This window comes from Lepisma saccharinum, chromosome 15 (assembly GCF_977018435.1).
Source record: "Lepisma saccharinum chromosome 15, izLepSacc3.1, whole genome shotgun sequence".
Classification (NCBI taxonomy): domain Eukaryota; kingdom Metazoa; phylum Arthropoda; class Insecta; order Zygentoma; family Lepismatidae; genus Lepisma; species Lepisma saccharinum.
Window position 1 is genome coordinate 12,413,288 of NC_139243.1, and position 14,096 is coordinate 12,427,383.

At 36.9% G+C, this 14,096-nt stretch overlaps 1 protein-coding gene across 5 annotated transcripts in view; it reads right to left on the reverse strand.

Annotated features, from left to right (window-relative positions):
- Pka-R1 (protein kinase, cAMP-dependent, regulatory subunit type 1) overlaps positions 1 to 14,096 on the reverse strand; it is a 198,699-nt gene that overhangs the window by 8,463 nt on the left and 176,140 nt on the right. For all 5 annotated transcript variants that reach the window (XM_083136631.1, XM_083136635.1, XM_083136632.1 and 2 more), the window contains exons 3-4: positions 7,927 to 8,127; positions 2,712 to 2,931 (exon numbers count right to left, since the gene is read on the reverse strand). In XM_083136631.1, coding sequence (XP_082992757.1) covers positions 2,712 to 2,931; positions 7,927 to 8,127 — 421 coding nt within the window. The remainder of the gene's footprint in view (positions 1 to 2,711; positions 2,932 to 7,926; positions 8,128 to 14,096) is intronic.

Consider the following 14,096-nt stretch of genomic DNA (forward strand, 5'->3'; position numbering starts at 1 on the left):
AACAAGGTTATATTCTACCATTTTATCCAAAGAAAAAATGGTTCCACAGTTTTCAAAATTCTAATAATTACAGTTGTAGGTGAGAGGTCACACAACAAACTTTATGAACAAAAATTTCCCCTAACATTTAAAGCCTTTTCTTGAACGGGACGTTCAAAAGTTAATATCAAAATGCATTTCAGATAATAACTGCATAAAATGCAAAAGAAATCATGGAAAATAATTGTGCTGTTATTCACATTATTATATTATTTACATAATAATAATAATAATAATAATTTTATTTTGAATAAAATTTGTTTCTATTAGTTTATAATATTTATTATTGTATAATGATATTTATAACCGTGATAATAACACTCATTGTTAATTTTTATGCTATTCAACTTTTATCAATAGCCCGACCCCCCCAAAAAATTTCTGGCGACGCCCATGCTGATCGTTACTGGGTCACACATTTCAAGAGCCCACAATACCCAGCTGCAATTTTCTATTGGTTTCAATTGAAATTTCAATTGGATTGAATTGGTTTCAATTGGAAATTCAAGACAATTTCCAATTGGTGAATTGTATCCTATTGTAAGTTTGTATATATTGTAGAATCAATATGACTCAAAGATTCATGACTCAAAGCATACACAGTTTAATTCTTGACACTAAATTTCCTGTAATTTAGAAGTTCTGGTAAAACAACACACATGATCTAAATTGCTTCTGAATTCTAATGCATACTACTGAAGTCAGATTTATCTTAATAAATACCTAAGAAAAAACATTTCTTTAGAACCAACTATTAGTTGTAATAAATGTTCACATTAGTTCTTGTTATTTTCAATATGGAATTTCCATGGTTAATCTTATGCGTATGTAATGCAATTGGAAAAATGAGCAATCTTTTGATTAACTAAGTCGATCTCGACAGTGTTTTGTTTCACTTTTTCAAGTGTTGTGTGTGTGGGTCAGATTCTTTGTTTAACCTAATTTGTTGCTCTTTTCGTATGTATAAAGGAAGAACAACATGTCAATATATGACTGAAGCAGCATATTTTTTTTTTGTTTTCTATAAGTGTGTTAAACACAATGAATGCTACAGAGTTAAAAACGTTCATATATTTGAAAACAAATTGTATGTGAAAGTTTTTTCTAAGTTACAAATTCCACATGCTTTACCAGAGATTTATTTTAGTGGTTTTATACGATTTCTCCATCGCATTTACAAAGAATTTTCCATAAGCAATATATTGAAAACAATAAAATACTTTCCAATAGAAACCAATACATTACAATTGACCAATCGGTTCAGATAGTGTGTCTAAAAACTCATATTGGCTATCAGAACCAATTAGAAAAATTTCCAGCTGGGTAGCATTACAAGCTAATACAGGAATTTTGCATTGCTAAAATGTCAAAGCAACAAGTAGAAAAACTAATGAATTAACAGATTTATACCCAACTTGTTTCATGAAAGAATGTACTGTATCATCAGTGATGTGTCCAACCCCCCCCCCCCCCTCCCCACTTTTGGCCCAGTATTCCTAAAACAAAGATTGTCAAAGGTAGGAAATTATGACAAAATGAGAGCTGACCACCACGAAAAAGTATACATAACCCCTTCCTTTCGAAAATAACTGGGCAATGCCACTGCGTATCATGTGTAGAATAATTATTGACTGAACATGTCTCAATGAATTAATAATATTAATAAATATTACTTGTATTAGCTAAACATTTGTTCAACATTTCAATGCAATTCACATCCCTCTTCCTTCAAAGCTTTGACCACAAACTGCAAAAGATGCATGTGAATCATGTGGAAACACTGAGCGAATATAAACATTTGTCACTGCAAGTACAATTTTATTAGAATGGACTAACAAAAAAAAAAAACTGACATTCAAAACTGCAAATGTTCCATGAACAACATGAATGGTTAATTAACCTCTTTAATTAATACACGCGAGCAAGTGACTATGCTGGATCCTTGACCAAGGAACTGTATTTTTGGATATTTCTTTACAAAACCAGGGCATATGAATTACAAATTTATATTCATATTTATAACAAAATGGCAGAATTTTGCACAAAATTACAGGCTATTTATAGATATATCAGACTGGTATAACTATAGATAATTTTACCAATACCAATTAATCTGCCCCATCGTCATTAGTTATAATATTAGTAGACAGCCATGCATATTTTGTTTTTGATGGAAAAACAAAATGTGAAATAGCACACTGTAATTTTCATTTGTCATGTTTTTTAAAGTCGTGAGATGAAATTTCCTACAATGTTTTGTTACGAAATAATGCAAACTGAACTACAAAATGTGAAATAAACTCTTTCTGATGTCAAAGTTATCCTGTGAGGTATGCCACTCATGGAAAATTGATTAATTCTACTGTAAAAATTTGAGAAGCAAAAATTTACACAGGTATAAACTTAACACTCTAATAACTACATAAATGTGCTGTTAAAAATGAAATTTTTCTTTTTGTGTAATAAGAATAGATTTTAAATCAAATTCAGGATTCTATTCATCATTTTAACATGGAATGCCATTTTATATACTGCTTTGGATCCTGAAATGTGCACAGTTTTTGCACCAAAATCTTAATCTTTTAGTCACCATAATTATATGGCCCTAATTATTAGTTCTTCTATGAATGGACAACAATTAATGTCTCAAAAATTTGCAAAAACATACTCACCGAGAATAGAAACTCGAGACAGGAACTCCTCATACATTTTCCTTTTCCTGATTGTGGAGCCCATAAGAATGCGACGGTAAGAGTCTCTGTCAATGCCCCAGAGCTTAACATCTGTTTTGGCTCTAACAGTTGCGGCTCTGGGGGTTCCGTAGATGAGTGCCAGCTCACCGAAACTTCCTCCTTCACTGATTGTGGTCACAAGCTCATTGTTCACAAACACCTGGTGAGAATGAGATACAAAAATGGAATATAGTTCACTTTGTATCATATATACTGGCTACAAATAGGTTGTTTCAACTTTTCTATCACAGTTCTCTAAACAACTTTTACATCATTTGTCATGAATAGGGCTCGGAAGCTGAGGAAGAATCCTTTTTTTCCTAGTGTTCGAAGACGAGGCCCAACATAATATGTGTTAATTTTGGGTCATTGTAGGACAGAAAAAGGAGGGGTTTATTTGTCCTTTTTTTTTTTTTGCCTTTTTTGGCGTATTGGTCCCTTTTTAGCCTTTTTTAGGTCTTAACGGCTTTTTTTTGCAACTTCACCTTCTTTCGACTACATTTTTACTGCCCATTCTCAATTCGAATCATCTGCCGGACCCTGTGGCCGAGTGGTTAGCACATCGCGCTGCGGCGCCAAGGATCCCGGGTTCGAATCCCGCTTGGGCTTGGTTGTTTGTGAATGTCCATTCATCAATTTCATAATTTCTTCACTCATCCCCATCTTCGCAAATTAGCCAAGAGGCACAAAACGTGAAGTAAAATAAACTAAATCGAGCAATCAATTTGAATTATCATCAGTTCATCACCTCTTAAACATCCTTTTCTGTAGTAAGAAAATAAAAATAAATAAATATTTTTGAACCTTCCCTGAAACGAGAGAAAAACATTTTTGAACTGAAAGAAGATGCATTTCATTCATATAGTTTTTTCGCACTGTGTGTTCCATACCACCAGAATTTTGTACTTTTTTTATTAATTAAATATGTAATTAAACTGAATTTATTAATTAATTTGGATCACATTTATACGTCCTTTATTCCGTTTTAGATCCTTTTTTATATTTTTAGGTCTTTTTATAGGTCTGAAACATTGGTTTGAGTTGCTGTTTTAAGTCCACTTTATGCACAGTAAGGCTAATTGGGACTGAACCTACAGTTTAAAGTGGGATCCGAACCACTTGTGCCTCCACCGGGTATCGAACCCGGGACCCCTTGATTACAAGGCAATGACGCTACCACTCCACCATGGGGGAGGCCCCCCCATGCTGAAACATGTCTTTCAATGTGTTTAGTTGAGTGCCACTTCCATTACTCTGTTATTTGACTTCCTACATTGCAGTCTACTACCACTGTTTTTGAAGTAGCTCCTCAATTATCTCGCAATTCTGGGTAAATCACAGAGCCCACACATTCTCGATCTCAGGCACAGTGGACATGATTGTGATCAGCACCATGCTCCTGCCATCTTTAACCTTGACCCCCCAAGGCTGCTCCCAGGTATCTAATGATTAGAAACTCAGTGAGCCTCAAGTTGGAAAACTTATAGGTCATTTAGTTGCAAGGGGCACTGACAGAAAAATTCCTGAGATCACCCACCCTGAGAATCAGAACAAATTAGTCCAATATTTTAAACCCCCAGAGAGGAGAATACAACCTGGGAAGTCTGTCATCAAAGGCAGGAACTTTTAACTGCTAGGACAAAAGATAAATTTTACTTTTATGCTGACAATGGTTTGATTGGATTTTTAAATTACGGCCATGTCAGCACATAGGCTATTTGGGTCCATCACACAATATTGGGACAAACCCTTAACGAGAACAAAACAGAGGACAGGACCCCAACAATAAAAATAAATGCCTGTCCATGAACTAAAATTCTAAAACATTAACACTAAAGGTCTAAAATTTAGACTCTTTACCAACAACTAAAACTATACTATCTTTGAGGATAAAATCTCCATACCTAGGTTTAAAGCTGGGGATGCAAACGGGTAGTCAGCACATGTATGGACAAGAAACACAGGACAGTGCGACACCCACACATGATTATACAGCCTGTGCCCGGAGACCAGAGCCTCTTTAGCTGCAGTTAACAAAGTGTAACGTTTGTTACTACAAAATTTCACTACATTCATCCAGTCCACATAAAGGGGAAATTCAATGAGTTTGAACACAAAAACATTTGCAAGAACTAGCACGGGATGGGAATAAGGCTTAATGAAAATTAATATTTTGACTATTTTACATAGCACATTTTGCTTCAAGTCATACCGTACTTCCTTCTCTACTACACCTCTCATTCATTGTATTTAGAAAGAAACCTTGGAAATATTTTCCCAACTCGTTTCGCAAACACGCAGGATCAACACAAGTATCAAGCGGGAATGGGTTTGGAGAGAACGATGCAATGAGTCATTCACCATTTTTATTTCACATATCTTCAGAGTGTCTTTGGCACGAATATTTAGGCACAGTTCCAAAAATGCTGTAAATATCTTTGCTTTCACGAGGAAAATGCCAGGGTGCGACATCCATCTGATTTTCTTGATGTCGCAGACTGAGGTTTTTCTAAATGCGACTGTTACTCAAAAACTTGCAGGTCATTTGGTTGCATTGGACATCATTACACATTACTAGTTCTTAAAAGTTACTGTGGCAAAAACAGGTCGAATACGTTACAATATCAATGGACTCTATGTTTGGAAATACTAATAGTGAATGACAATATTTCCACATACACACAGATATTTTTTCAGTGTAATTATTTGCAATGACTGTAATACACATTTCTTAAAAGAATTTAAAATACATAGCATTATAGTGAGTAACATGTACAGTCATGGACACTTCTGGGTTGTAATGATTCCATTGAAAGTTAATGGAATTGTTATAACACAGAAGTGTCCATGACTGTATATTAGCAGAAGTGTGCTGGAATTACAGGCATACAGAGACTTAGGTTTGGTCCTTAGTATCTATCGCAAGATACATCATTCATCTAACTTTAACATGGATGGACTACCCGGTTGAAGTCTTTTGTGTCAACTCGCTTGGTATTTCTGGTGAAGTGGAAAAAGGGGGGAGGGTATGGTTTTCATGAGATTCAAAACTTTTAATAGATTGCCACTAAATATTACAACATTACAACAAACTACAGTTTGAGAATTAAAAATGCACATGATACAGTGGCACCAGTGCTGGATCTACAAATTTTTGGCCCCCTGCAAGATATTACCAAAGCCCCCCCCCTCTATTTATCTACTTATATATGTGAGCATTAGAGGGGAAGAAAGGAGGTATTTTCAGGCATCTAGCATTAGGTAAGATAGCGAATGTGCTACAGTGACGGGTAGCAAATGTTTATGGAATGGATAATATTAAACAAAATAATTAATTTACATTCCAAGGAATGTCTCAGAAATATTTCGTTTTTGAATCTGCCCTCTGGGTCAATTCGCACATTACGGAGAAATGAGATAGATCGCAAACACTTGGCAACATTGCTAATACTTAGTTGCCATGGAGCGCTTTACGGGACAGCAACGTGCTTTTTGTGTTCGTTTGTTTTATAAAAATAATGATTCTTATGTTGTTGTGCGTCGTTTGTACCAGCATCATTATAACCTGGCAGGAATGAGAGACGTCCCAAGCGTTAATTAGGGTGAGATAGTTTGAAAACACTGGAAGCACTATGACAAGTCGGGATGTCCAATGTCATCAAGATCGAACAGAAACATTGAACATGTGTGCCAGTCTGTTAGTGAGGATCCTCGCCAATCGTTAATAATTGAATGTGAAAAAATGAACGGTCACCATTTGTCCAATACTCTTTTCCACAAATAAAAATTTAATGTTTAAGCTTTCTTTTAGTAATAAATTTATATTTATACAAAAAATTTAAGTAAAACGAAAATATTTCTCAGACACCTTTTAAATAATATACAGATCACAATAGAGAATAAAAATTTACAAATTTGCAAATTTCTTAGTATTTGTCACTGCTGCTACAGAATTAAGTATCAATCAACTATTGCAAGATTTGACGTCACTTCCGCTCACCAAACGATAAATGTGTAAAACCTTGCAGTCAACTTGAATTTTTGTCTGGCTCGCCGAACTCGGAATGAGTTGAAATCTCGCGATCTTGGTTGCTAATGATATATATGGGAGAAATATAATGTTCATACGGGAGATGAGATGATCCAAAAAATTAGCTCTAATACGGGAGATTCCGGGAAATTTGGGAGAGTTGGTCACCGCAGGGTAGAGTAAGATTACAGTAGTGGATGCATCTAGAAAGCTATGCAAAATTGTATTTTATTTCTCATACAGAAGTTTTGCAAAATTGTATTCAGATGAAACCTTTGATAAGTAACTTCTGAGAGCTGTTTGAAGAGAAAACAATTCAGCTGGGAATGATGGACCACTACTATGTTCCATAATATTTCTATAAATGCTCTTGTGTTACTTTCAGTTCATCATGTGTTGGGTTGGGTATGCCGTGGTGGTTAGGTAAGCAAATTCTGTTTCATAGCCCCCAAAAGTAAATAAAAATGTCATTCCATCCACAAATTTTTCGTCTCTTGGTCTGCGTGATTCTTTCTTTTTTAATTTTTTTTTAGAACCTACATTATATGCATCGCAAGGGCCCCCTCCCTAAAAGATTGACTGTCCCTGGTCCCTCCACTGCACTGTGGGGTCTTGCGGCTTATAGATCCCGCACCGAGTAGTACACTAATTAGAATTATCATGCCCCTGCTATCCACGGATTGTGGTTTGAATCTCAATGCTGGCACTTTTTCAGTGGTTAAGATCCCACTGTGAAATGTAAGTGCAGTGTGCACACAGTAGACTTACCAATCATGGATAGCTATTATGATTATTACGAAAGAGCAACCTCGTAAAGAAGTGTTAGCTGATAAAGACAGGACAGAATGTTTATTTACGTTTAATTCCAACCATTTTGGATGTCATATTGTTCATGTTGGCACCAAAAATAAATGCAGAATTTCTGGTCCAATCATATAAATCCTTGCACGTTATACAACATGCCACTTTCTTGTGCATTTTGAATTGCCTGCTTGTAAGGTTATAGCTTTAAACATGAAAACCAAAACACACTTTTGCTTTTAACTGTATAAACAACAATACAACATGGAAAATTGATTAGAAAATATTAAGCTATGCTGAATGAAATGAGCATTGCTTACTTACCTCAACCTCGCCCTGATCTATCACGTAGAAATTGTCGCCCTCGTCGCCCTGTTGGATGATGGTCTCCCCTGGGAGGAAATTGACGGGGAACATGGCGTCGAAGATGTCCGACCTCTCGTTCTCATCCAGATGCGAGAAGAGCACGTTCTTGGCAATGGCCTTTGATAAGGCTGCCATGGTTTTGTAGTCTTTAGGAACAACCTGAAACAACAAAAACATCACTGTTGGAAGGCCCGGATTTTGGGGCGAAAGGTTGTTGTACTAGAGAAAAGCTGCTTTCAAATGGGCTGCAAAATAATAATAATAATAATAATAAAACTAAAAATTTAACTAGCCATGGGTAGGGATCTTTTTCGCAAATGCGGTAGCACCGAAAAATGTTATTTGTTGCATTAAGAGGGAGGTGGAGTTTGGCGAAGGTCGCCGTGGAAAGCGCTTAAATTTAACATGGGCTTTTTTGCAAAAAATTGCCGGAAAACACGCAGTGGATGTGAACTTAGTTTATGAAACTTTGAGTACATGACACATTTATGCAATTTCAGTTCGTTAAATGTGCACAAATTCCATTATTTTTTTTCAATTTCCATAAGGAAATACGTAAATAAGCACAGAATGGTTATAGGATTTGTGGGTAGCACAAACGAAAATGGCCATTATGATGCATACTAACGTAATGCTCAATCCTTTTATGACTGAGCTAGGGAGGGCTTTTCTTTCAAAAGTCACTTGCACGGCCCAAAATGATTGTTTAAAAATGTCATGTATTATCGACGGCGAAAGATACGGCCGCTTCAGCCGAATTTCATTCATCATAGTTCGCCACTTGGCCACTAGATGTCTCTGTTCGAAAATTGCCCCAGGGTGACGGGAGGGCTATTTCGCGCGGGTGTTTGAATCCTCTGCACAGCTGGGTTCCGTCCCCTCCTCAGAAGGTCCCGTAGCTGTCACAGCTTGATTTATTGCCTCTTTCCCAGGCAAGAAACCAAGAAAGCAGGAAGGCCATGAGTTTGCGTATGTTTGAGTGTAGAGAAGCAGAGCATATTTACCGTGAATTGGAACCAGTGACAGTAAATTTATCTCGATCCCTACCGCGAAGGACGTATTCAGGGGGGTCCAGGAGTCCCAACCTCCCCCCGAAAGACTTACCAAGTACAAAAATTAATGAGATCATAAAATAACTTCAATTAAGTAATGAAAATAAGGTTGTTGTCTAATCGCAATTTGTTTATTTCCGCAAAAATATTGGAAAGCAATACGACTTTGAATGACAGTACCAAAGAAGATTTATGCAAGAATTATTACTACTTATAATAACATGCAAAATATTACCAGGAATTTTACTTTCGTCAACTGGATCTAACATCAGTAGATGTATTTACCAGGGTGGCTACAAACAAGCAGAAATGAAATTCCCTGACTTTTCCAGGTTTTCCAGGACAAAATTTACATTTTTCCCTGACAATTACAAACTAAACTAAATCGATGTTTTTGCAAATGGAAATAATAAACTCATACAGATCCACATATGGTTTTGCTAAGTACGAATATTATCTTCTATTAAATTGACTTAATTTCTCTATTCTCTATGACTTGAATTCAAACTGCAAAATAGTGAATTTGGAAAATTATTACAATTCACAAGCTAAGGAAGGATTATGGAATTTTATCATACGCAGTAAGTTTAAAATAAAATACTTGCTTATTTGTAAAGTTACGACTAAATGAGATAAGACTGATAAATTACAAATTGTATTTCTTAATCAATCAGTCTCCTTATACATTCTCGGTATTATATGTTGATATTTCCACTGAGGTTTGGAACCCTCTGCTTGCAAAAAACTACGAGTGCAGACTCATTTTTCAATGCATAAAGCTACTTCTCTCTTCTCTGTAAAGCAAACAACTTAACTCTTGCATATAAGTGAAACAACTGAATCGAACAAAAGAAAGTGTCATATTTCCTTACATTATCGATGGGGTTTCTGCTTCAGTACAGTATATCCAAGTGAAGTGCTGTGAAACTGACAACATGCAGTTATACCATTAATGCTGACGAAAAGGGTATGTAGAAATTTAATGCAAGGAATTTATAGAATTGCATTGTATAGGTACCTGATTTAGCTAACCAACACATTAAAACAGGAACACTCTTAATAATAAAAGCTTCTGAAAGTTCATATACGAGGGGCATCCTGAAAAAGCTCCAATGGTGCCTATACGCAGCACTAGTGGTCGGAGAGCAACACACACACATACAGGCAGGAAGAAGTGGCATGTAGCTGTAATCTGGTACAGTTGCAATGTAGCCGGTTTAGGACAGTTCTAGGTTAAAGATTGCAGCTCTCATAAAGTCTCCCACCGACTGCGATGTAGCCTACATTGCATGCTCAGAATTTGGCACAGAGAAATCGTGTGAGTTGTGCAGACCGGACGTCGTGAGTGATAGGATGGTCAGACGATGGTGCAGACAATTCACGGAAGGCCAATCGAACGTGCACAACCCCATAGAGCTGAGTACACACGGGCCCTTTGCATCACTTCAGGTGAGAGATCTTGGACCACTCCCTGTACAGCCCTGGCCTTGAATGTACCTACTTTCATCTCTTTGTTTAACTGAAGAGGTTTCTGGCAAGGCAAGGATTTGACAGCTACATTGCGGTAGAGATAGTTCCAGTCTTTGCTGTCAGACACATATACCATGGGCATACAAAATTTAGTGCCACGCTGCAACACATGCCAGAACAACGGTGGTGATTATGCCGAAAATTTTTCCCAAAATTCACATTTTCATTTTAGCGCATTTTCTGGCAAATATCTGAAATTATACCTTCATGGTGTTTTTAAACTACTGTTTCAAATTGTAAGTCACATGGCTTATGCCTCTTCGTGAGAGTTTGATATCTTGAAAGTTATTTTGGGAAAGTTATTTTCCATACCCCTTTATTAATTTTAAGGTAAGGATTTTAAATAATGAAATTTTGGTGTGGAGTTAGGACCCCACACTTTCTTGATCACGGCTGATGGTGGGGATGACGTGATCAGCACCATACTCCTGGCTGCCTTTATCCCTCAAAGTTTCCTCAAGGTACCAGCTTTGTATGATGCTGAGTGGGTGCCAGAGCAGTTTGAATAGGTGGAAAACATCCCGGTTCTCCCCCGCAGGGGAACGACCCCGGGTCTCTAGCATAGTAGTCAGATGCCCTAACGACTCAGCTCCATTATTACTCACTCGACAAATGCCGATAGTACGCACTTAGCTTGGTAATTCAAAACATATCTCATGCGACAAATACGAAGATGTGGCTCCCGTGTGACGGTAGATAAGCACTCGATCTCCTGTTAGAACCCTGCCACTTTGCTCTGTGATGCAAATGGTTTTGATAGAAGTTGAAAAAATCGTGGGAAATAAATGATTTAATGTGGCTGTCGGAATCATTTCACGTACGTATAACTCTATAGATTACTCTTGAGTAAAATGTTGGAAAACTTGAATGTTCTTTGTACACAAACATGGTCTAGAAAAGACAAGGATGTTGGATTTCATGGAATTTTTCATTGTTTTAGGATATTTCTTTTAAAAAAAATCGCTAAAAATGCCTACAATTCGCATTTTTTTTTTGTTGCCAAATTCGCATTATTTCGATATTTCGAACGGGCGAAAAATGTGTCCAGACATCACTGCACATTCCTAAACATAACTTCGCAGCAATTACCATTTGGCGTTTGCAAAAAATCAATGTCCCTACTAATTGGAAATTACTTTCTGGCCACCCCTCGTATACATCAGTAGATGGAAAGTGAGAATTTAGCAGGGCTGGCAGAGAAAAGTCAATTCTTGAAGAAAGTAATTTGCTTTTATGATTGAATGATTCGAGTAAATATGATATTAAAATATTTACGTATTTATTATTAGTATATTATTTCATAATATTGGACAATAACCTTACTCAGTGAGATTAATGATCATCTCTCATGAGTTTAAACAGACAGGACAGAGAGTGGCAATAATTTCATTGCAATACTACTGTTGCAGTAAATTTGAGGTTGGGAGCATGCACTTGCCAATTTTTATAACGTTCACCAATGCAGATTTATGTTTGACTTTTTCGTGATATTATTCAATATATGTCCCATTTGGTTGGATTCTTCTTGATATCTAAGAATAGTGCAATGTCATTGTAAACGTATGTTAACTTGTGCGAAACCAGTAATGTGTCAGGATGATGAAAGAAAACCTTCGTAAGCACTGCTACATTAAATAAGGTGAAGTGAGCCAGAAGAGTAATAAAATTCCAGCAGCATATTTGCAGTCTAAAGCTCTTCTTGTTTATGCATTCGATTTTTGTTGGATGTTGCAGTCCATGCAATTTCTGTCGCATGTTGTAGTGAGATACTTTGTCGGGTGGTGATATTCGACAAAAATCGTATGTATCAATGGAACATATTTGTTTCCATGTTCCTTCAGTTTGCCCAACAAAATGCCTTACTACGACGTCCGACAACTACCGGACGGCACCACCAGCTCTCATCCCCTCCATCTGTTGACAAGTTCCCTTACTACTCCCATACGGACAAGAAAAAATGATAATTCAATGCATTTTTCACCACATAATATTTAGAGGCTTAACCTTTACTCCTCCAATCATACCAACCATTATGGTATCATCAGGGTAAGGTCGTACTGGCCCGATGATACCATATGGTTTCATGGTGCTGATTACGAAATGAATGTGCCTTTTGGACCTTCATACTCTTATGTTTGGGTGGAAACTCTGACACAGGTCTGGAGCAAGCCTGGGAAATTCATATTGATGACCAAGCCCCCCCTCCGCAACATATCCATGCCACATTTCCGAACAGAGTCTCTTTCACTCATTATTCAACTTGTATGGCACCAAAGAACATGAAACATGTTTCATTCTCTTGAGAAATGTCCATTCTTTGAAAAGAATACTAAAGTTCGCACCGTCTTCCCAAACAGTGGGAGAAGAGGGGTTAAACTCCAGATTTTTATGTTGTTTTCTTTTCATTGAAATTCGGTAGTCGCTCCCCCCAAACCCCCATTCCTCGGTTCGGCATTCTGAATTGTACACCATTGCATGCTCTGATGTTTTAGCTGCAAAACAAAACTTATCCGAAGTAGATTGCTTCCATAGTGTCCAAGTTATAACAATTTTCCTCCAAAAGTGCAAATTACCTATTTTTTGTAAAAAACAGTTTCACATTTTGGCTTATTATTCAACTTGTATGGCACCCGAGAACATGAAACATGTTTCATTCTCTTGAGAAATGTCCATTCTTTGAAAAGAATGTAGCAAACTCCAGACTTTTGACTTTTCATTGAAATTCGGGGGTTGCACCACCCCAAACCCCCTTCCTCGGTTCGGCATTCTGAATTGTACACTGTTGCATGCTCTGATGTTCTATCTGAAAAACAAAACATATCCGAAGTAGATTGCTCCCGTAGTGCCAGAGTTGTAACAATTTTCCTCCAAAAATGCAAATTACCTATTTTTCGTTTAAAAAAAAAAAAAGGCTTATTATTTAACTTGTATGGCACCCAAGAACATGAAACATGTTTCAATCTCTTTGGAAACGTCCATTCTTTGAAGAGAATACTAAGGTTTGCGCCTTCTCCCCAAAATAGCGGGAGAAGAGGAGGTAAACTCCAGATTTTTATGTTGTTTTTTTTTTTCATTGAAATTCGGTAGTCACGCCCCCAAACACCCCTTCTTCGGTTCGGTGATCTGAATTGTACACGGTTGCATGCTATGATGTTTTAGCTGCAAACCAAAACTTATCCGAAGTAGATTGCCCCCATAGTACCAGAGTTATAACAATTTTCCTCCAAACATGCAAATTACCTAGTTTTCGTAAAAAAAGGAAAAATTACATTTTGGCATATTATTCATCTTGTATGGCACCAAAGAACATGAAACATGTTTCATTCTCTTGAGAAATGTCCATTCTTTGAAAAGAATACTAAAGTTCACACCTTCTTTCTAAATAACAGGAGAATAGTGGGAAAACTCCATATTTTTTTTTTTTCATTCATTGAAATTCGGTAGTCGCTCCCCCCAAACCCCCTTTACTCGGTTCGGCGTTCTGAATTGTACACCGCTGCATGCTCTGATGTTTTAGCTGCAAAACAAAACTTATCCGAAGTAGAT